The 22339-nt window shown below is 42.1% G+C and overlaps 1 protein-coding gene across 1 annotated transcript; it reads right to left on the bottom strand.

Moving 5' to 3' along the window:
* On the bottom strand, positions 303 to 22329 carry NR1D2 (nuclear receptor subfamily 1 group D member 2). The gene is made up of 8 exons (XM_021387629.1): positions 22015 to 22329; positions 20346 to 20606; positions 18476 to 18564; positions 17336 to 17480; positions 15111 to 15727; positions 11546 to 11731; positions 7565 to 7775; positions 303 to 3341 (listed from the first exon to the last, which is right to left on the bottom strand). Exons 1-8 carry the CDS (start codon positions 22082 to 22084, stop codon positions 3145 to 3147), a joined length of 1776 nt encoding a protein of 591 aa, XP_021243304.1. The 5' UTR covers positions 22085 to 22329; the 3' UTR covers positions 303 to 3144.

The raw sequence follows: 22339 nt of genomic DNA, 5'->3' as shown, positions 1-22339 counted from the left end.
CCCTGCTGTCCCAGAAACTAAACCACGCATCTTTCAGAGTTGCAAAGCTATATTCTTGAAATGCAGCGAGGGTGTTTACCTCGCTGCCTATTTAAATTTAATGAAGTAGCCCAGACCAGCCCGTTAGCAGTAAAGGCAGTTTGCCAGCAAACCCCATCCAGCCCCCAGCTGCACAGACAGGCTGCAGCACAGGAGAGATGCCCGGCCTCTGTGCCCTGCAGCAGCTGATGTCCGTCACCGCATTGCTCATCCCCACGTGTTATCCTCCCCTCCTGACTCTGTACAAAGAACGCAAACACAGCTTAGCTTGCTGACATAATGCCCATATTTAATCTTTTAAAACAAGAACAAAATCAAGAATAAAATCAAGAATAAAAATTTCATTTAAGTCATACAGTACATTAATCTTTCAGCAATGACCCAATCTACAGTACTCAAATGCCTGCCATGAAGTCTATATCTCAGCATTTAACAAGTGTATAACCAGTGACACAGGAAAAGAAGAGCTCACGATACATGGCTAATACGAGGAGTTCAGATTTTCTTCTACGAGTCCAGCTAGAGTTTGTAGTACACAGGTCACTTTTGAACAGTATTTAATCAGCTTTTGCATTCAGTCAATCTGTTTGGGGCTTCTTTCTGTTATATGAGTTTTCCCATTATGTACAGGAAGATTTACTTCAAAGGAAGTTGTACAAGTTCAATTATCTATCTATAGGCATACATGGTCAACCTAACTAAAAATTTAATAAGCGGTAATTACTCAGTCCTGGTTATACATTCCTAAAGGCTTAATAATACACTTTTAAGAAAAGAAAACAAAACTAAACAGAACACAGTTGTAGGGTGGCAACCTCTGTGAGAAGCCTCCTTCCCTCCCCAAACAACCAAGGGTTAGCTTTACTTTCTGCATTTGAAATGGGTCTACAAAGTCATTCCAGCTCCTAGATGATACAAGACATGTGACTGTGTCCTTTCTAAAGTCTGAATGGTTCGATGCGTAACTCAGTGAAGCTCTCATACAAGTAATACTGGTAGGATGCAGACTGTTAACAGAAATTAGGACAATATGCCCTGATAGCATATTCAGATAGCAATCTACAGGTATTAGGGGGCTATTATCCAGTGGTTCAAGCAGCCTGAAGCAGGACAAAGCTCCCTGCAGCAGCTGAGGAGGGGAAAGGGCATGCTCCTCCGATTTAGCCGAGGCTGAAGCTGGTTGTCCCCAGTTCCCTCCCGCTCAGCACCTGCCCCCATCTGCTCCCCATCTTCTGGGCAGAATGCTTACCAACTTCCGAGTGGAAATCCCAGTCTGAGGACGACCAACCGAGAGCAGGGGGCTGAGCTGCTCCTGATTCTCATGGGGAGATGGAGGGAGGTCTGCAGCTCCTCCAGTCCTGCTGCAGGGCCAAGGCCTCCCATCACTCACTGCTGCTCAAGAGCTGCTCCTGCACAGCCAGCAGGACTCCTGCAGTCAGAGGGCTTCCTGGCTTATAGCCTAAGCTACTGCACACATCTAAACATCACCAGACATTTAGTATGGTTTAGTTAAGCCACAAGAGGGTTTACCTCTCAGGTAAGCTAACTAAACACAAGAGTAACAGAGCATCTTCTTCCCATGTTAGCAAAACAAACACAACCACTTAACAAAACTGCTTTGTCTTTTTTAAATCTCTTTTCTGGCATCAGGTCCTGCTACAAATGGTGAAAACCCATGGACAACTGCTTTCCTAGATGGAAAAAACAGCAGAAACTCAAGGATCTGCTTTGTAATTTGCTACTGGCATGAACAAAATGTCTCATTTGTTTGTGGGGTTTTTTTTGTTTTGTTTTTGTTTTTTTAAGAAAAATATCCAGACCATCCAGTGCACCTTCTTTGCACATACACACATATGCACACAGTAGTGGAGAGCTCCAGAACAGGCATGGGAACCACAAAGCCCAGATTGTGAAGAGACAAAGGGAATCTCCCATTCCTATATAAATTCTCATTTAGCAATGAAGCAGCAAAATGACACATGGTAAGAAATAAATGGTCACAGAACACACACACACACACCCAAATGCAACTATGGGTAAGCACTAGAACATATTTTTTTCCTCAAATGCTGTTATTCATCTCATTGTTTCTTTCTGGCTGTGCTGAAGTTTTTGAAGAGCATCTGGTGCTTCTTTAAACATTAACAGAGTGTGCGAACCTCAGTGGCCATGGACAACCAACCTCAGTAGTGCCATGAACAGCCATCTCCACTGAAGATTCTCTAGAAGCCATTCCAGAAGTTGAACCTGACTCTGCCCCTTTGGTGCCACTCTATATATGTATTTTTTCAAATTAACAAACACAGCTTATTAATGCAAATTTGATGTTTTCTAAAAATTAGAAATGCTCAGATTATTAGTTCAGCAAAATGCAAAGTGCATCTATTTGGTTCTTTCCATAGATCACCTTCTTTTGTAAGTTTAAATTCCTTCACAGTTTAAAATATTGTGAAGAAATTATATGTATACTTTATGTATAGAACTTTTTATATACATACACATATATACACACAACTCTGTACTTTATAGTCATAAACACCCATTACTTAGCTATTTATATTATATACACATGGCATGAACGCGCTCAGTGAAGAGTTGGTGCGGGCTGAAATCATTCCATCAGGTTTAATGGAATAACAACAGTGAAACCATGAATGAGTTATCAGGAGACACAGACATACATATATTAGATAAGGGAAAGACCAATTAATCAGCTCTTTGATTTTCCTATTAATACAGGATTGTTCCCCCCATTCCACATCCCATATGTACACATGTAGCTATTCTGCACTCCGTTTACATGAGAGGGCAGTGGTGGTTCTTTTTCTAAGTGAAAGAACAGTCCATATTTACTCAGGCTCATTGCAACCTCTTCTACAAAAGTGCAGCACAGCTGGGTCTGGATATCTTGGAGGGCTCTGAATGCTGCACTGATGTTAGCTGAAAGCACCTGCTGAAGCATTATTGCATGGTTATGGAACAGCTATCAATTGCTCACAGTCTGTGAACTCTCTCTCCAGCAAGTGGTACAACTGTATAAATACATATTTTAGCACGAAACAGTTTAACACGAGGCAAGTCCAGGTACAAATGAAACCTAAAGGCCTATGGGTGAACTTTGAAGGCCAAGAGTTCTTCAGAGTGCATGTTGTTTAAGGAACGCAAGTCAGGTAACTTCAAAAGAAGTTTTGTGAAAATAGAGGCTTCGTTTGGGTGATTTTTCATGATTAAGGTCCTTAATGCACGGATTAGTGTCTCCTGAAGTGCCTCCACAGAATTGACATTTTCTATTCCAGAGCGATCTAAAGGAGAGAGGGTAGACAAGAGAGAAAGAAGAAAAAAGAAGAGACAAAAAAACTGAACAGATGTAGTTTGCAACATAAAGCCACTTTAAGAATTAATCCATTAGGAACAGAAAAATTATGTATTTATGCCAGAAGTTTCAAACTCGCATACCACAAGTCTTTTTAAACGTTATTTAGCATCTGCTTTGCAAAGTATTAAGCTCATGCTGAACTGGCAGCACTCAGTCACCTTTTCTGTTCACTTACCCAAGGTTCCAAAAAAGGACAGACTGAATCATGTACTTAAACACCTTGCTGAATCACAACTTTGAGCCCAAAGAAGGAGCACGAGGCGCTTGGAAGTAGACATTTCAAGGGCTTCTCAAGGCTGGACACAGAACTCTAAACTTGAGATTTGTGTTTGGATATGGAAATCCCACTCAGGGCAAGTCACACTTGTTTTTGCACAGTGGGATTCGAAGGGGCAAAGAAGGTATATGTCTTGATGTGACCGAGCACCATCTCTGACAGTGTCCTGCAAGCACTTACAATGAAACATGATGCACCCAAAAATTTCCAACTAAAGAGGAGGAATTTCAACATCAAGAAAAATATTGCATTTTTACATACTGCACTCACCTTGCACCTAAAGCATCTCTTTCAAGAAAGCAATATTTAAGTATATGCTTGTTTTCCTTAGGTGGAATCTAAGCAGTAGATAAGTAACTCACCTACTAATCATGCACAGTAATTTTTTTTTTCCCTCTACGCTGTAGCCAGCTGTTCTTAAACTCCAGGTAAATTTAGCAGGGCACACACATACACAAGTGATGGACGTGACCAGAAATGTGCTTCGATGCATATGTGTAGTTAAACACTGGGACACAGAACTGTGATACAGTATTACAACAGCTTTCTGGAGTAGCACCAAGTCAGATCGTACAGTCCGAGCGGGTACATCATCCTTATGCTGTCAGTGTCAATCTGATCAGACTTCTCAGGTGAAGAGAATCTACAAAGTCCTCCTTGATTATTCAGTGCTGTTCCCTAACGTTACAGGAAGAAGTATCATATAACCCACTTAAGGATCCATCTTAAAACAGTTAACTTTTTTTTCCCCTGTAGAAAGATTGTTCCAGAACCTTTTCCTCTAACAATTATGAACCCTGATTAATATCAAAACATGACTGTAAACATCCATTCCACTCTTCTGTAAGAGCTGTCCATTAGGTTTGATGGCTGCTCTTCAAGAGAGAATGCATGAGAGTATTGAGCGAAAGGAAGCCTCTCTGCCTTTGTTAAGCAAACTATTCCACTCGCCCACCTCTGCAAAACCTCTGGCTTTGCTCCATCCTGAGCAGGGATGACAACATCTGAACAAAGATCACCAGGTGACTTTTCTCAAGAATTCTGTGCAGTGACAGCTTCCTCACCTCAGCAGGGAGGAAGAGGCAGTCCAGCCTCTCCCAGCTGCCTTGGGTCACTTGCTGTAGTCCCTTCTGTTCAATTAACTCAAGTCTTTCTTCCCTCTCTTCAGTCTACTACTGGTTGTGGTCAGCTGAAGTTTTTCTCAGTACTGTCCAAATAAGAGAATAATAGGGGGTGTGTATTTCCTTTTCATCACCCTCAGTTGAGAGATTATCTGGTCACTAGACCCACACAAACCACATTCTTTTATCTTTGCTTCCTCTTTCTTCAGTGCCAATGATCCATCATGTTATTTCCCCTCCATCTTCAACAATTCCAGCTAACTGAAGCCAGGGGCAAAGTATTCATTCATCCAACGCCACGCAGAGATACTTCTGACAAGGGTTCTCCCTGCTAGCACTGTTTACAGGCTTATGAGTACTTCTTTTTTTTTTTTTCCCCCTCCACTGATATTTTTATAAGCAAAAGTTAAGCGACTTTAAGTCTTTTTCAAAGATACTTTAAGTCGTGCAGTACAATATTTTAGACTGGATCACTTAACAGCATTCAACAATCATACACTCCTGTCTGCTTCTGGAACCGATGTGCATCTTGACTACCATCCTCCTTTTCATGTTCTTTGCAACTTTCATTCTTAGATGAAGAAATCTTAATAGCCTTACTCTTCTACTTTCAGTTCTTCTTCCAGCTATGGCTCTTTTCACCTTTGCTTGCATCTCCCTGTAATTCTCTGATGTTGTACTTCATCTCTTTCTCCTTCTGTAATTGAGCTCCTCCTCCACATTATGGCAAATGACTCCATGCTTCTGCTTGAGGGATGGGATGCAGAGGATCTGTTTTTAAATATTCCCTTAATCATCAGGTGCCCACAGTCTTTCAGCCCCTTCTACTGCTGGCAAACATCTTTCCCAGGAATGCCACAAGGTCCTTCCTTTTCCATGAGCTCTGTCAGGGCCACTTCTTAGGCATCTGCTCAGCTGTGAAGCTTGCTTACTTATTTGTCCAAGTCATGACTACCGCATTTTGGTCCTATTGGAAGCTACAAAGTAATGTCAGAGAATCGTTGCATTCCTTGCGTGTTCTGAACTGGCAGTGATGGTCAGTATTACCACTGAGCCTGAAACACGCCAGGTTTGGTCCTAGATATTAAAGATCATTAAAGCTGTACTTTACTCCATAAACATTTTGTGAAGAAGTCCAGAGAGGTGCTGGATCAGACTCCAGATCAGGTCCAAAAGAAGCTAAGATAGGTAGCACAAACGTCCAAAGCCAGAGTCTGAAAAATCCTCAGCAGCTGTGAGAAGCCTAAGCACCTCATCTTTGTGTCTTGTTCCACAGCTCTGTCACTGTGTCTTGTACCTTGCCTAGAACTGTTCCGACTATGTACCGTCTCTAAGCTAAGCTCTACTGGGAGCCAGCAAGAGCATGCAGCAGGGTTTAAAAGGCTGGAGAAAGGAAAAGAAGTGTGCTTTTAGCATAGAGCCTAACAGAGCACATAAGGCCAATCATATTCAAAACAGACAGTCCAGAGATTATGTTGTTCAGTTGCAGGGCTCTACAATATCATAAAAAACAGCTGTGGCCTAGTTATGACATTGCGCAAGGAGGGAGGAGGCCTGGTTCTCACTCCTTGCTTTGAAGCCTGTCTTCAGTTCTTGTTAATTTATTTTTGGAAAGATTAAAAAAAAAAAGTAAAGCAGAATCTGGAAAAACAACTTCTCTCTGCTACCTGAGCATTTTTACTAACAGGCTACAGTGCCACACTTCCTTCACGCTGCCCTTCCTTCTGGCTTTGAAGTTTGCAGATTCCCTGCCACCCACTGCTCATTACCAGTGCATACAAACTGAAGAGGCCACAGCTGCATTCCATCTTTTGCTATCAAGTTTCAGTTAGGCCGTGTGTAACACTACTAGACTGAACCGTCCCACCCTGTTTACAGAGACCTCATGGGCCTACACACCACTCCTGAGCCTGTAGTGTCCCTCTCTGATAACAGAGACACAGGTCTAAAGCACTCATGTTGAAGACCACTTGCCTGGGAGGTGAATAGGTCCCAGACACTGGCTTTTTGTGTAAGAAATGGGCAGTGCCAGTATTTCTGATAGTTACCTCTAGAGAGCTCCTTACCCAGCAAGCACGGATTCTGCATCTTGTATTCCAGGCATCATATGCAAAGCTAATGTGCCTAATGTGAGGCTTTAGATAATACTGCAGAAGTAGGTGCTTAATCCTCCTTTGAATCTGGACCAGGGTATTCTGTCTATCCAGAGACTGAAAGAAGACATGAGGCTGGTGGAGATGTTAGTGGATTGGCAGACCTTTAGCTCTAAGAAGTCACGATGCACATTAATAGGGCTTTATGCTGACATAGGGAGAGATCAAACTGTTGGATTTAGACTTAAGTAAGATATGCAGTAGACTTCAATGACCGTACTTGGAAGTAAAAATACCGCTTTATCCCGAGACTTAGGCTGTCCAAGTCAGGACTAATTTCATTGATGGTGTCCTGTGAAACTTAGATGAGTCAGACAAATAGCTTCTAAAGAGTCATTGGGCAGCTATGAAATGTATTTTTGAATTCTACAGAAAGAAGCAGGAAAGCATAAGCCTTTTGCCACGTTTTTCTGAAAGACAGTTAATTAGACGTAACAGATGTGTAGAAAACCAACTTATAGGCTGCTAGTCTAGTAGCATGAAACCCACTTAGTTGGACTTACACTTGAAATAACAAGATATACCATTTACAGAAATCTTTTAGTAGAGAATCATATTCAAAATTCAGCTAAGATGTAAATTAATTTTCTCTCCTTACCAGCAGATACCAGGACAACCGCTGTAAATAAACTCATCTCCTCATCACTGAGTTGCAGGGCATTTAGTTTCTCACTAAATTCAAACATGGAGTTGAGCAGATCACCAGCTCCCATTGAATGCAAGTCATCCACACTGTACTTCTTTCCACTAAGGAAGGTGACAGTACGCTCCCTTGCATCAAACAAAGATGCAAATCGTACCATTAAAACCTGATGGAAGAAAAAATAAAAAGCACAGAAATATAAGTGGATTTCTAGAGAAAGAAGAAAAAAATTAAGCAATTTAACATTATTAAAACTCTCATTCTTATTGATCGCTGTACAAGCATTCTGTATAGAAACTCTCAGCAAGCCATCAAGCTGCAGAAAACAGTGCAAGCTCTGCCCCGGCTGTAATAGAGAAACAAGCAAAAAATAAAAAATTACAGAGCAGAGATAGGGAAGGGACTATAGAACATGAAAGGGAAGGAAATTAAAATGTAAGCATCAGACAACTTAAGCCACAAAGACAGTGCCATTCATAAATATGCCAGCAGGACAACTTGCTTAAGCAACTGAACAGCCAAAGGCATACAGAGCATTAGAAGAACTGTTTTCTTGGCCACACTTATGAGCAGCAAAGTAAACGTACTGAACCAGATTCTTGCTTGGTGTAAACTGGAGCAGCTCCATTGAAACAATGCTGATTTACACCACCTGGTGATCTGGCCCACTAGGCATTCTTTAGGAAAGTACCATGCTGCATCACTGTTTCCAAAGGAATGTTAATGAGCTCTGGTAGAGAGGAGACGCATGTACAGCCTTCAAAAGGCTAAGAAAGCAGGGCTTGAAATAGCACCTGGTCTGTAGCTGCAGCTCGAAATACTCCATTGGTACAGGCACCTGGGCTGGAGCAGTTGACATATGCTGAACTTACCCCTCTGGGCTGAAATTTCTCTTGTGGTTTCTCAGCCGTATTGTGAAATGTTTCCCTGTGGAATGGCTTGTAAAGTTTCATTTGCTCATGTTCGACAACCTCATTTACATTTTCAAGGTTTAAGTTGCACACAACAGCCTTCTTATTTGGAGAAAGTGAACCAACTCACATTGGTTGAAACTTCAGATTTGCTGTACCCTCTTGGTGTGACAGTCATTTTTTCCTCACACTATATAACTGCATTAATTTAAATGATGTTTACTACAAATGAGAAGAACTGGGTTTTCAGCAAAGACTAGTGCCTTTGACAAGCTTAAAAAAAACAGGAGGGTTCAGAAAAAAAGAAGAAGTTTGAGAATTCACACATCATTCATGCACATTACATGACCTGCTGCTAAATTTAAACAGCCAGATGACATGCAGCAATCTTGATGGACACATGAGCACTATATATTATTCACCCTAGTCACCTAAGCTGTATGTCTTTTGATGGCATTTACTACAGGGAGCAGAAACCTAGGCTCTGTAGAAGTCCTCAAAATACAACAAAAGGAGACTAGAAGTGCAGACAGACAAAGCTGAACTCATGCATTAGCAGGAACCCATGTATATTCAACTTTCGAGTTCAAAATGCTATTCCTCTTAAAGGACAGGGCTTTAGAAACATGAATCACTAACTTCAAATAATGAGCAACTGGTATTAATGCTAGTCTTCAAAACTGAAGCCCATAAAGCCGTGTTGATTTATAATAGGGCAAAGCACTCACGAAGAAATTTCAGTGTCGCAATTCTAACCCAAGGAAGAACTGTTTAGACTATGGTATAGTACATGATTAATTCTTCCTGTTCCATCTCAAGCCGGACTCCAACTCTTACATGCTGAGGACATACCTGATCAATCTTGTCACCCGACTGTAGCAATTTAAGCACATAAAAACTCCACGCAGTCAAGTGCTTCCTCACTTCCCTACCACCTGCAGCCAAACTGCCAAGTTAGCGAGTCTGTAGATCAACTGAGCTACCAGCACAATGGATCCGAGGGGCTCATTGGCTCTAGCATTAACTGCATTTGAGGCAGGGGAGCACCAGTTCAAGTTCAGTTGAGGTCCTCACTTTAGGCTCACTGCTACTCGCCTGAACTCCCACACAAAGCCAGGCAAATGCCACTATGATTTACTAAGCTCCACAGTACTCCCAGTTCTAAGATGGATTTTTAGTTGCATGTGTGTGAATATATATATAGCTATGTTGTTTCTGCACCCACATTGTTTCCATGCACCTTCTCATCTCCAAATGATGAAGCACTCCTTGAATATGAGCTGCTGTTAAGCACAGTGCCAAGACAGCCACACACTAGTGCCCAAGGAAGCCAAAATAGGCTTGGTGGCAGTAGTTTTACTCAGGCTTTGCTATTAACATGCAGATACAAGGGTATCCTAGTTTAGTTATCCAGAAGACAGAAATGACCTTGTAGACACCAGGCTTTGAAGATGCTTTTGCCTCTACTGAAATGGTTTCATTAATCCTGGTGGGTTTTTTTTTTTTTTTTTTAAATCGCTCTGCAGTGTTTTCTTTTCGATTTTTCTCTGTTGCTAAAATGCCACGTACGCTTTTAACTCCAGGTACCAGTTCACTAACAGAAATAATTATTAATGTTTCTTATAAATGAGTGAATTAATTCCCCTGGATATAAAAGCCTTTTTATCAGCAGTTCTTGAAACTGGCAAAAAGGCACATGAATAAAGGTTTAGAAGAGCCTGAGATGAAGAAGTGTTACAACAAAACATTTTACTTGCAAAATATTAGAGTTTGGCTTTGAGTTATATGAACAGTTCAAGCCTCATTTTTCACCCTCCTTTGAAGGCACTGGACAGTATCCCACTTTGCAGAGGAAGGAACTAACATCTTTGTGTTACGTGAACAGCACAGCTGAAGCAGTAAGAATACTGCTCCTAGCTACAGAAGAGTTTTAGATTAATATCAAAAAGTGAAGAATAAGTACAACAGCAAAAAAATATATATACATTACAGCTAAGTGGAAGTAACAGAGAAACTGACACACTTCAGGCACCAAGTTTTCAAGTATATCTTGTATCTTCCAACCCAACAATTACACACTTTAGAACTGGGCTGTGTAAGAGACCCAATCCATTATAAGACAAATGTATTTGGTTCAGGTAAATGCAAAATCCCATATCCCTCTTTGAAAGAATAAATCAAGAAAAATGAGAACAAAAGCATCACCAAACCTGACTCATTCAGAAAAACACAGTAACATCAAATACTAGGGACTTATCTCTTATGACCCTCTGTGAAGAGACTTCACATTTGCATACTTACAAAAAGTGAACTTTGTCAAACAGACACTAGAGTCTGGGACAGCAACTAAAACCCTAAGTAATGGTTCCCTTCATTAAGGTCACTAATTATAAAACAGCACCAAGTCCTCTGGCGTCATTTCCAGTTTAACACCACTAATTCACATATATGTAATGACTGCAAGTGGGTGAAATTAAGCATGAAGACCTGGTGGGATTGAAGTCTGCAGCAAGTCAGGCTCCAGCTAGTACGTGGTATCTACAGAACTGCAGCAGTTATCAGCTGCAGTTAGTTGTCAGTGTTACTGCCTTCGAGAATGATGGAAGCTTCAGCGATCCCCAGTTGCCAAAGACTTATGGTCAAGATGGATGCCTTGGCACTGGCATGGAACACAGTGGAAGAATGAAGGACACGCAGACTGATAAAAGTATTCCTCTATGGAACTGAGGAAACGGAAATCCTCTATTGGCTTTCTAAACTATCCACCCTTCCAGATGCAGTCTGCTACTCTCCAGGCTAAGCAAAGGTAGCTGTCAAAGTAGTGGACTGAGTACTTTTGAGCTAGCTGGAACAGGGACAGTTCACCATTATTTGACTGGATAGCACTGGACACCATCAGCTTAAGGAAAACTCAGCATCCATTTAAAAAAAGAAGTGTTACCTGATACAACACAGTTCTACTTATTTTTTTCTCAAGGAGGTCAAACTGACAGCTTGCCAAGTCTGCAATACACAGTGGTCTCACCTCAAAGGTCCCAGCCTTCAGAAGATTAACCTGGTCGTGTTGTGAGAGATCTCGGAACCCTGGGATGCGCTTGGCAAACTCCACCACTTCCTTCACTGCAGGAGTAAAGCTCAGGGAAAACTCTTCCCAGACTTCATGGCCAGACTTGTTTGGGTCCACGTGGGGAGTCTTACTCATTGGGCAGACCTAATGTTTACAAAACATACAGAGAAAACAACTCATAAAGATATCATTCTAAATATCTAAAAAAAACTGTTGAAAGCAGCAGATTTATTCTTCAAGAAAGCTTTCAGTGATTCACAGAGATAAAAAGAAAAAAACACAACAGTATTCCTCAGTCAACTCCCTAAGCAACTAGTTTTCCCCTCTCCTTTAAAAAAAAAAAAGGCAATCAAACAAAAACAACCATCCAACCCCCCCCCCCACCCCCCAAGAGACACAAACTTTGAAAGTCCTTAGCAGAGTGTTTCTTAGCACAGTTTATAGTGAAAGACTTGAGACAACTGAAGTTGTGTTATTCTTCCTGATCTCACTCATAGCTGACATCTGGATTTCTCTTTCTATTATCACCATAATCTTGCAATTCATCCTGATTTCAAAAATCGCCTGTAATCTCACAATCACTACTACATTTGTTCTCATTGATCTTTCTTGTTTTGCAGGCACTTCAAGTGATTCAGTCAAGGTGACCAAGATGTCAACACCAGAGCAAGGAACTGAGCTATGGTTTCCTGAGTCACAGGCTTACACCTTCATTACCAGAACAACCTTCCTATCGTACGTGTTTGCTTTTACTTGTACCACTGAAGAAAGACCAAGGAACTTGTATTCCAGTTTTGCTGAACCACAAGATGACAAAATGTTCTCTTTTAAATAAATGTATGTAAACTTTTTGTAGGAAAGTCTGAACGCATCTAATGAGATCAACACATTTGTGAAAGCTGACTGCCAGAAAATTCTCTCTATGAACAGATGCTCTGAGAGATCTTCATTTCTGCTTTATAAAACTTACATCTTATAGCAAAGTTTAAACCTTTTAATCCTTCCTTCACCTACCACTGAGGACAAGAATTCCTTTAAGTATTCTTCAAAAACACACTAAATGGTATATGTAATCCTACATCATATCATCAAAGCAAAGATAGAACAATGAAATAGCAATTCCTTAGAGTTTTACTGCTTGCAGTGCATCTTCAATCTGTCCAGCAATTCTTTGGTTCTGACATCCTAAGATCCACTACAAGAACATACTCAACAGTGTGGTGGGTATACTTGATAGCAGAGAGGGAAAATCAAGATGAAGATAGATATTTCTGTACTTCCTCCTAGCAAATACCAGTTACCAACTGGGCATTCAACATGCAGAAACTCTCACCTTTCACTCTCCCCAAAAGGCAATCAAGAGAACTGCAGATTTCTTGGTTCACTTGTGATTCAGAATGTTGTATTTCTGAGGACAATCCTCAAAATCCAACTATTACCTCTGGGCTGGAAGAGGACCTTGTTCATAAACTGAAAATCCTTCTGAATCAAAATAAGCTTTTTCATTTGGAAATATTTTTGACATAAGATCTAGGCACACAATCAGAAGCAAAGCTGACACTAACCACTGCTGAACTTCATGCAGTTATTGTTAGAAATGTAGTGCTCTCTAAAGATGAGGAATCTCTGGTTCAACACCCCACTGCAGATTATAAACAAAAACCACCTCAGTTTCTCACACTACATTTGTGTCATATTAACCCTCATGCAAATGGTCCTGAGGGGAAGCTGATGCTTCCTCCCACGTATTGTGTCTAAGTTCTCTTGAAAAAGATCTACGCAAGAGTCATTCCATGGGAGGAAGTTTTGCTGCTTATACAGTCACTAGCTCTTCTGAGAGAAGCATTTCCAATAATAACTGTAAGTAGTGCTTTTCTGTTTGCGTGCACATGTATGTGCATGTGCATGCTGGAAATGTCAAAGAGCAAGAAAACCAAAACAAAGAACACCATAACCCTGAACGTGTCCCTGTACTGTTTCAGAGTCTAATTACACTCCCTTGCACCTGCTGACTCATTTTGGTCAGATCCTGCTCTCATTGAATTCTCTGGCAAAACTCTCATTAACATCAGAGATGCAGAGGGAGTGTGCAGTTCTCTGTTTGACTTGGTTTTGTTTCCTCATTGCAGGCTATGTTAAACCTCCCTGCAGCTGCTATACACAGGTCAAACTGACTGGTTGGGTCTCTGCAGGCACAGCCACTCCCTGCCTGCCCACGCTGACAGGTTTAACCTCTGCTTCTCAGGAGTGCCAAGAATGCTGTCATAATGACTCCAAATACTTTCCCTGCAAGGAAGAAAGGTTGGGAATTATTATTTGCCATGGTGCAGTGCCCAGAGTCTGCAATTACAGGTCAGAGCCTGCTAGAGATGCCATAGTCCACATATGCAGTAGTCAGAGAAACAACGAAATCCTGCCTGAAAACAGCCTTTATAATGTGAAGGTTTTTCAGAGGCCTGCAAGCACCTTTACAAACCAGGATGAAGAAAAAGACTGGGAGCTCAACCACTTCAGAAATGCCAGGGGTCTCTACTTCTCACTAATAACGCAGGATGAGCACAAGGATGTTCCCTCATCCCAGGCAGTTCCAGTGATAAAGAGAAGGACAATCTATTTTAAAGACTTAAAGAACCAGTTGCCTGAATGGCAGAGAAACAGCAGGTGCAATGTAAGGGGGAGGGACCTTTGTTTAGGAAATAGGAAAAAATGCAAGAAAATAGCAACTGTCTTTGTTAAGAACTGAGTTAGAAAATGGCCTAGCAAAGCTGTCTAGGATTCAGAGCCCCACTTGTGCAAGCACTATGAAGAAGATCCTGAACTTCTCTAAAGTGGCTTAGCAGTGTATCTTCCTTCAGCCTCTGTTCAGATTTGAAGAGGCTCTAAAGGAGAAGGATGCTAGCCTATGGATCCCCACTGAACCTCTATTTTACATGGTCTGTAATGAAATAAGCCCATTCCCACCATAAATAAATAACACACAGCCTACCCAAGAAGAGAGATTTTAGATCACAATAGCAAGGTGTGCAACATGACTAACTTCAAATCCTAGCCCTGCTGTTTCACTCCACAAATTTGCTTTTAATATATTTACAGAAAATACAGCACATCTGACTGCACAGATTTTAAAATGAAGTCTTCAAAAGGTTTCACAGAAGAAGGGAGCTTACAAACTCATAACAACCACTTTCATTTTTAAAATCGAGGCAGTTAGAAAAAAAAACTATTCTTCAACAAGCACCCTTTGATATTAGTCTATTTTCAGCAGGCCAGAAACTGAGCCAAAGAACTCCATCACTTGTATGACTTCAAATCCTACACAAAACTGGAGCCATTACTCTCCCTCATCACAGGTCGTGCTATTAAACTTGTACCACTATGTGAAGTTCCAGCAGTTATGCCAATTAACTGTGTGCAGCTTCTGACTAAAGGGGCACAGCTCATTCTATTCTGAAGCATTAGTATTTGAAGTTTAAGAAAAAACATCACTAAGCCTTTCACCAAATGAAATATGATGTCAATATACCAGATGCATTCTTCCTCCAGTGCTGCAAGAATAAGTGGTGCTTCTGTTTGGAGAGAAGACATCTTCTGGGATTCTATCACACAGTCGCTGAGTGTAACCATTGGTGAAGTTCATGCAGTGGCCATTTGTGAAACATACGGCATGCCCACTTGCATAATGCATGGTGCTTCTCCCTTTGTACTGTCCGCCCAGGTGCTGCTCACTTTCAGGGTACTGAGGGCCACTGAGCCCACTAACACAGTGCTCGCTGCTCAACATATATTGTTCTGTGTTCTTTGACACCCTCTCCCCGCTCTGGGACTGCATCATCTCTGCTGGGTTTTGAGACTGGTCTTGGTTGTACATGAAAGTGTCTTTGTGGGCCCTAGTGACCATACCGATCACCTCTTCCTTAGCCACGTCAGAGCTAGGAGGAGGAGAAGGGCTTTTGAGGGTTTCCCGCTCTTGTTTGGGTTTAGAGGAAAGGTCTTCTTGAGGTGCTTGATCTTGATGTTCAGCTAATGCTTCATTGGGTAAGTGACTGCTGAACTGACTGTTCATCATGGTTTTCATGGCACTCTGCATTTCAATCAGCATCCTCTGTTTTTCACGTTTAGGAATGCGGCCAAATCGAACAGCTACCAAGGAAGAGAAACGAAAAGTTGAAGTCAATCCTGAAAGTGTTAGAACAGGCACAGTCAAACCAAAATGGAAAACAAAGCACACACATACACAACATACACATGCCAACAAGTAACCTTGCTTTAAGGGCTTTTACTGATCTCACTAATACTACAGAAGGAGCATTACTACTGAAGTCAAAGAGTTTCCCGGGCAGAGGATAGGCATGAGATATGAGGTACATGCTGCTGTTTATGTTCAAAGAGAAGGCAGTTATAAAGCACAATCTGTCAAGCCTTTTCCCCTTTTGCTACAAACCTAAGGACTATACACACAGTTGTGTTAGTTAATTAAATGCCAGGCTTTAAGACTGGGTAATTCACTGAGTACAATTTTGGGTGCTGACAATCAGCTCAATTCAAGAACAGTTCATAAAGTATTTGTATATAGGTCCTACAAGACAATTCCTTATGGTCTAGTTATCCAACTTGCAAAAACAATGAATCAATGCTGAATTAAGCTTACCTTGGCAAACCTTCCTGATAACTTTGCCTTGACAAGGATATTTTCTGCTGGCAAGGGGCTGGGCATCATTGTGGCTGCAGCACATTTGACCCTGTCCTGGGGAATCTACAACTGCCTTTACCATCCTATCCAACCACAGCCTTACAAGGGCTTATAACCAGTTTTGACTAATGCAATTATGTTCATGCAGTACCCCTTCGTTAATGTAACTGAACCCCTTTCATTAAAGCAGGCACAACCTTGTGCGCAAACAGGCGCCTAGGGGATGAAATAACACCTATGCACGACAAGAACTCAGAACAATTACTTCAAATAAGTTTTAAACACTCCACCCACTAAATTATTAACAGTCCAAGATTCCTAGTTCTTGTGAAATAAAAACCCAGAGTAAACCAAAAAGTGATACAGAAGGAAGAGTTCTGTTTTATAGCAGTAAGTTGTAGCGGACTGACAACCTACACTTACCAAAAAATAGGTCAGGAGGAGTAGATAGTCAGCAAGGTGACCAGACACTCAGCTCAGCATTATCCCTTCCTCCCCACCCTCTCAAGAAAAATAAAAAGAATAACACAGATATATGCTTGATTTATGCACCCAAAACTAACTCGTTCAGGTCCATAACGGTTACTGTAAGGCTACCCCAACTACTTAAACTTAGTTGGGTATGATCCAACTAATACTAAAAAGCTGTTCCATTTAGTTAAAAAAAAAAAAAAATCCTGCCGAGGCAGAATTTCCTGTTGAAAAAATAATCCCAACAAAGAATCTTGCCAGGATTCAGGAAGAATACACGTTGAAATATTACCTCAGTAAAACATGATCAAGTCTCCTGTTATATCTGCATCCCTAACAGACCACAGCAGCGCACCTTGCTCCATCAACCCCCAGGGAAGGGAGGACAGTTCTTTGGCTGGTGTTACATTACCAGGTCAGGACACTTACAGGGCAGGGTGGCAAGCTGATCTAAGCGCGCTTGGATAGGGAATCTGTCCCTGACAGTATGATCAGCTGCATTTCTGTCATTAAGACTCTTATCAATGAGTTTTGTGGTGGGCAGCATATTCACTCGCAGAGGATTGCTGCACAGTTCAGGAACATACCATCTCTTGACATTCCAACAGACAGACATTTTTTGAAACGACACTGCTGGCATCTGTTTCTATTCATTCTCATTATAGAGCAGTTGTTATTCTTCAAGCACTTCTTATACTGGATGTTTTGCTGAATGCTTCTTCTGAAAAAACCCTGTAAACAAGCAACAAAACCCGCACAATTTTTATTACAGAGCATGTCAAATTCTCCTGCCAAGATACATCCCTCTGTAAGCACAGAGAACTTCACCTCACCTCATCAGCTGCTTCAGGCCAAGAGCTCTAAGTAAATTAAAAAAAAAAAAACAAAAAAACTTGCTGTTCCTAATGACTTACTTCCCTTCAGAGTGTGATCTGCATATAAAGCAAACTAGTTACAATTTCTACCTACAGGAGATGCTAAGTTCCTCCCTGCATAGTCAGTATCTAAAAGCTAAATACTTTACTTGCATCATTGTACTACCAGTTTATGAAATATGGCCTCAAACTCCCACAACATTAAATGCAAAGGAGAAAGCCAAAATCAGGGTGGTTTTTTTTTTTTTGAAGTTCTTTTTCCAGACTATGGAGACTATCATACTGCACCATACAACTTTCAGAGGTGATTCATCAACAGCTTCTACCCATAAGCTGATAAACTCCATCACAGAACATAACATCTGCAGTGTTACAGTATCAGAAAATACACTTCTATTGATGCATGAGTATACAAGCACCCAGTTTTGGTTTTTATTCCCATTGTAAAGAACTGCTTTTCCAAAGCTGTTTTGTTCTGTGACATCCCAGGTTACAACTCACATACCCACCATCTCCTAATGCAGTTGATAGTCATGTCTTGCATGACATGGTCCTTACCACCTGTCTCCAGTTCTTGTTCTTTGCCACATACTCCAGGTCAGGCAAGACTGGCTAAAGGGTGAGACCAGAAAGTTCTGCAGAGCTTGGAAAATGCTGTCAATTGCTGAGTGTCTCACCTTTTTCTACAACACATCCACTGCTTGAAACTTCTCAGATTTAAGTTTAACAGAACTAATATATATATATATTTTTCCCCAGCATTATCACTGCTTTTCCCTTGAGGAAAGAACCTTAAGGAAAATCCCTTCAGGGCATTTCACCAGCAGGAAGATGAGCAGAAATACACCTCACCTTGCAGCCCTCACAGGCATGAACACCATAATGAAATCCTGAAGCAACATCTCCACAGACCTTGCAAAGAAGAACCATTCCATTGAATTCTAGAATCAGAACAGAAAATTCAAGGATACAGAAAGTCAGGGACAACTGCAGGAACATGCTTCCAGCTTTTTAAAACCTGTACTAACAGCAAAATATGTCAGGTCAGTTGAACATATTAAAAAAAAACACAGAAAAGGACCAACAGAAAGCAAGAATGTATAAAAACCTTCAACAGTTCAGAAGGTACCAGTGTACCGGAAGGGGAAAAAAAAAAAGCAAACAACCATGAAGCACTCAACAGAACAGGGAGAAAGCATGTATTCACTGGACTTTGAATCACTGTAGCACTGTACTCATTTGTAGAAAAAAAGAGTCTGCTTACACTTAGCATTTTAAAAGGATCATTTAGGTAACTAGGCCACCGAAGCTTTGGCTCAATCTGTCTTTCCATCAGGACAAGGAAGCACATATAATGGTTGCAGTTGAGGAAACTGAGAACAGACATCTTCTCTCATACACTTCATATTGAAAATACCTTCTTAGCTTCGTAAACATATTTATGGGTTGGCTTTCCAAGTTTCTGCTCCATTTTAATTCAGTTTATCAATAAAGAATTTTTGCAGATCCTTAGCAATGGTCTAACACTTGTTTGACCAAAGCAGATAGGAGTTTTACCAATGACTTCAGTAACCACAAAGTTACCTTAACACAGCTGGAATTATTCCAGCAGAACTGTGTTCTATCAGAAAAGCAAATTTCTTTGACACCTGGATTTCACTTCTGAAGAGAGTTAATTTTTTTCTTAAGGCTTTGAAAAAGAACCAAACCATAAATTTTCCATATTTTATAAAACTAACATTGAGCTACATATGTTACCTATCTATACACCTACAGTCTACAGCAGGTTTCATCTTCAGGAACCTCTGCTGATACCAACAACCTGGTTGCTAGTACATTTAAGAGCAAGTAAAGGTTCTTACTAAGAACTTAGAGCTGTAACACTGAGAAGAAAGAAAAAAAAAAAGGACACATTTTTAAGGTTGAACTGCTGTGTACTAATTATAGTTTCCTAACAATTCAAAGTGATAAAACAATTTAGCCAATTGAAAAATCCAGCTTTCAGAAGTCCAGTCTAAACTCCAGCTGAGCATTTGTAGGAATACTCATTCCAGTATTTAAAATGAGTCCTGTCCTTCCAAAACCATTCAAATGTATTTCCTTGTTGTGGTCTTCTCTGATCAACAGAGAGAGTATGAGGCAAATAGTGGTAGCTAGACTGCTAAACATTTTGCAAGGCTACCCTTTAGTTTGAGCTTATGATCGAATATTGGTAATTCATTTTGTTCCTCAAAGGAATTTAGGGGGATGGAAGGTTAGTGGGCAAAGGTGGGAGTATAAAAATAAAAAATAAAAAGGTAACTAGATTCACAAGACAGCTCCATAAATACTCCTTCAGGCAACCTCCAATCATTACTATCATTCCATTATTCAAAATACTTCGAGATTACACAAGATTACTTCATCACATCTTCTTAAGAGAGTGTTTGATTTTTATTAAGATCAATTCTCATTAGTGGAAATCTGCAATAGGGCAGGACTGTATTTATGGGCTGTTTGATCTAGCAGCAAGGAGACCCTCTCATCCACTAGCATTTGTATGGTAGTACTCTACCATACACACACACAGAAAAATTGAAAAACAAAACAACAAGGCTTTGCTACATGCTGTCAGAGGTAGCGACAGAGAGGACCTGCTTGTAATGCGTAGTATGTATAGTTCCACACCATAGGGATGTGGAGGGGGTAAACCAGTAGTTTCACAAACAGGCACCAGACATACTTGTGACTCCGTTATGGCCTTTTGTCAAGCCAGCAACACCCGACTGGCTCGGTTTAACAGCCTCCTCTAGCCGGTCACTCTTTGGTGCCCCATCGGAGCCCTCGCTGCTCCGACCATTGCAGCTGCTTTCCGAGGAGGAGCTGTTCGGAGAAGACGGTACAGGCGAAGAGGATGACTGGAAACCGCTGTCTGAGCTCTCACTGTGACATGAGGCTGGGCTAGACGCGGAGCTCGAAGAGCTGATGTAAGCTATCACACCCCCTAAGGCAAGAAAAAAAGGCGGCATGTAGTGACATAACAAGCAGACATGCACCACGGCCATGTGAGCCACGCCATGACCCAGCACCGCCAGACCCGGCTGTCACGTGTTCCTGGACGCACTCTTTTCCAGCTCTCCCTCGTGCTCCTTCCTCTCCATCCGTGTGCAGCGACTGACCTCTAGATCTGACCCAACCGCCTCCCTGCCGCAGCAGCCACCCTCGGTTTGAGATTAGATAAAGCGACGGGCAGAGCAGCAAGCCGCATGCGGGCAGGACAGGCAACGGGGACAGGGCACGTGGCCCAGGGAGGGGGGGTTCCCCGGGTGCCCTATGAGCAGACCTTGTCTGGAGTGCACGTGGAGGCTGGGGAAAAGGCACGATCTTACAGCACCGCAGATCAGAAAGCAAACAGGCTAGGTTAGGGACAGAAATAGGGCAGAGCACGCAGGCTGCAAGCTGGAGGCACAGAAAGGAAGGGCTAGGAGGTGCTCATGATGCAGAAGGGAAGAAGCAGGCAAAGGAAAGAAACAGCACTGCAGCCTGGTTAGCCTATTTAATGTCATGTGTCCTATTGCAAGCTCTTGCAGCACCTCTAGCAGCAAAGAAACTCCAGCTGCTTGCACTGTGCAGGGCACAGGAGGACAGAAACCGCTTGCACACTGACACTTGAGGATGAAACAGCTTTTTGTCCTCGGGCAGACATGGAAGCAGTTCTGCTCCTTTTTCTTGCTTGTTAAGAAGAGAAATTGTTTTCACTTCACCTGAGTTTGTCTCTAAGACTCACTATTTCAAAAGTCAATACAAAAGCATTTGATATTTCACACAGAGAAGTTCAGCAGCAAAAGCCATGCAATTGCTTAAACAAATGACAGCCAGCAAGGTCAGGCTGGACCATGCTCTGAGCAACCAATGTAGCTGTAGATGTCCCTGTTCACTGCAGGGGGGTTGGAGCAGATGACTCCTAAAGGTCCCTTCCAACTCAAACAATTCCATGATCCTATTGCCTCAGTTCCATGCAAGCACTGCTCTACTTGTCTCCGCAGAGAAAACTCATCACACTGGAGCAAGGAGTGCCACACACCAGGAAGAACAAAGAACTTTGACAATGGCCATGTACTGACTTCCTTTGAAGGAAAGAGACATTTATGGCAGTGGAGCCCCTGAACAAGCAACAGAGGTGGTACGGAGCATCACCCCTTCCACCAGCCTCCCTCCCCACTGCCCAGAGCTGCTGCGCTGTTATACAACCCTGGGATTCCAGGGAAGAACTGGTGTTTGTGGCGAGAAATGTTGAGTTATAGCTGATAAAAGCAATGAAGTGTTCCAACATCCCTTTTAGCGTTCCATCGCCAGCCTTACTGGCCTGTTCCCTCTCTTAACATCCACTTTCCCTACCACAGGGCACATACCCCACATGTCGCTTGGCGAGTGAAGATCAACCCAGACAGCCATTGGACTCCTGCACCCGCTGCTTCTCATGCTCCTCAGCCCAGCATCAATCTCCAGGCAGGTCTGCTGGAAGCACCCCACACTGGGCAGCAGGCAGCCAGGCTCAGGCTGGTGGTGCTGCAGGCCAGGAGGTGCAAGGTGCACACAGGTGCAGGCAGGCACCCGCTGCGGTGCCTCCCCATCAGACCCAGGCGCTGCCCTTATCTCCTGAGGAAGCAACGCCTCTCTGCAATGAGCATGGTGCCACCAAACCCCAGGCCATGGGAAGAAGCACGCTTCCCCAAA

This window comes from Numida meleagris, chromosome 2 (assembly GCF_002078875.1).
Source record: "Numida meleagris isolate 19003 breed g44 Domestic line chromosome 2, NumMel1.0, whole genome shotgun sequence".
NCBI lineage: Eukaryota > Metazoa > Chordata > Aves > Galliformes > Numididae > Numida > Numida meleagris.
Note: the sequence above shows the minus strand (reverse complement) of the source record. Positions and strands in the feature narration are given on the sequence as shown.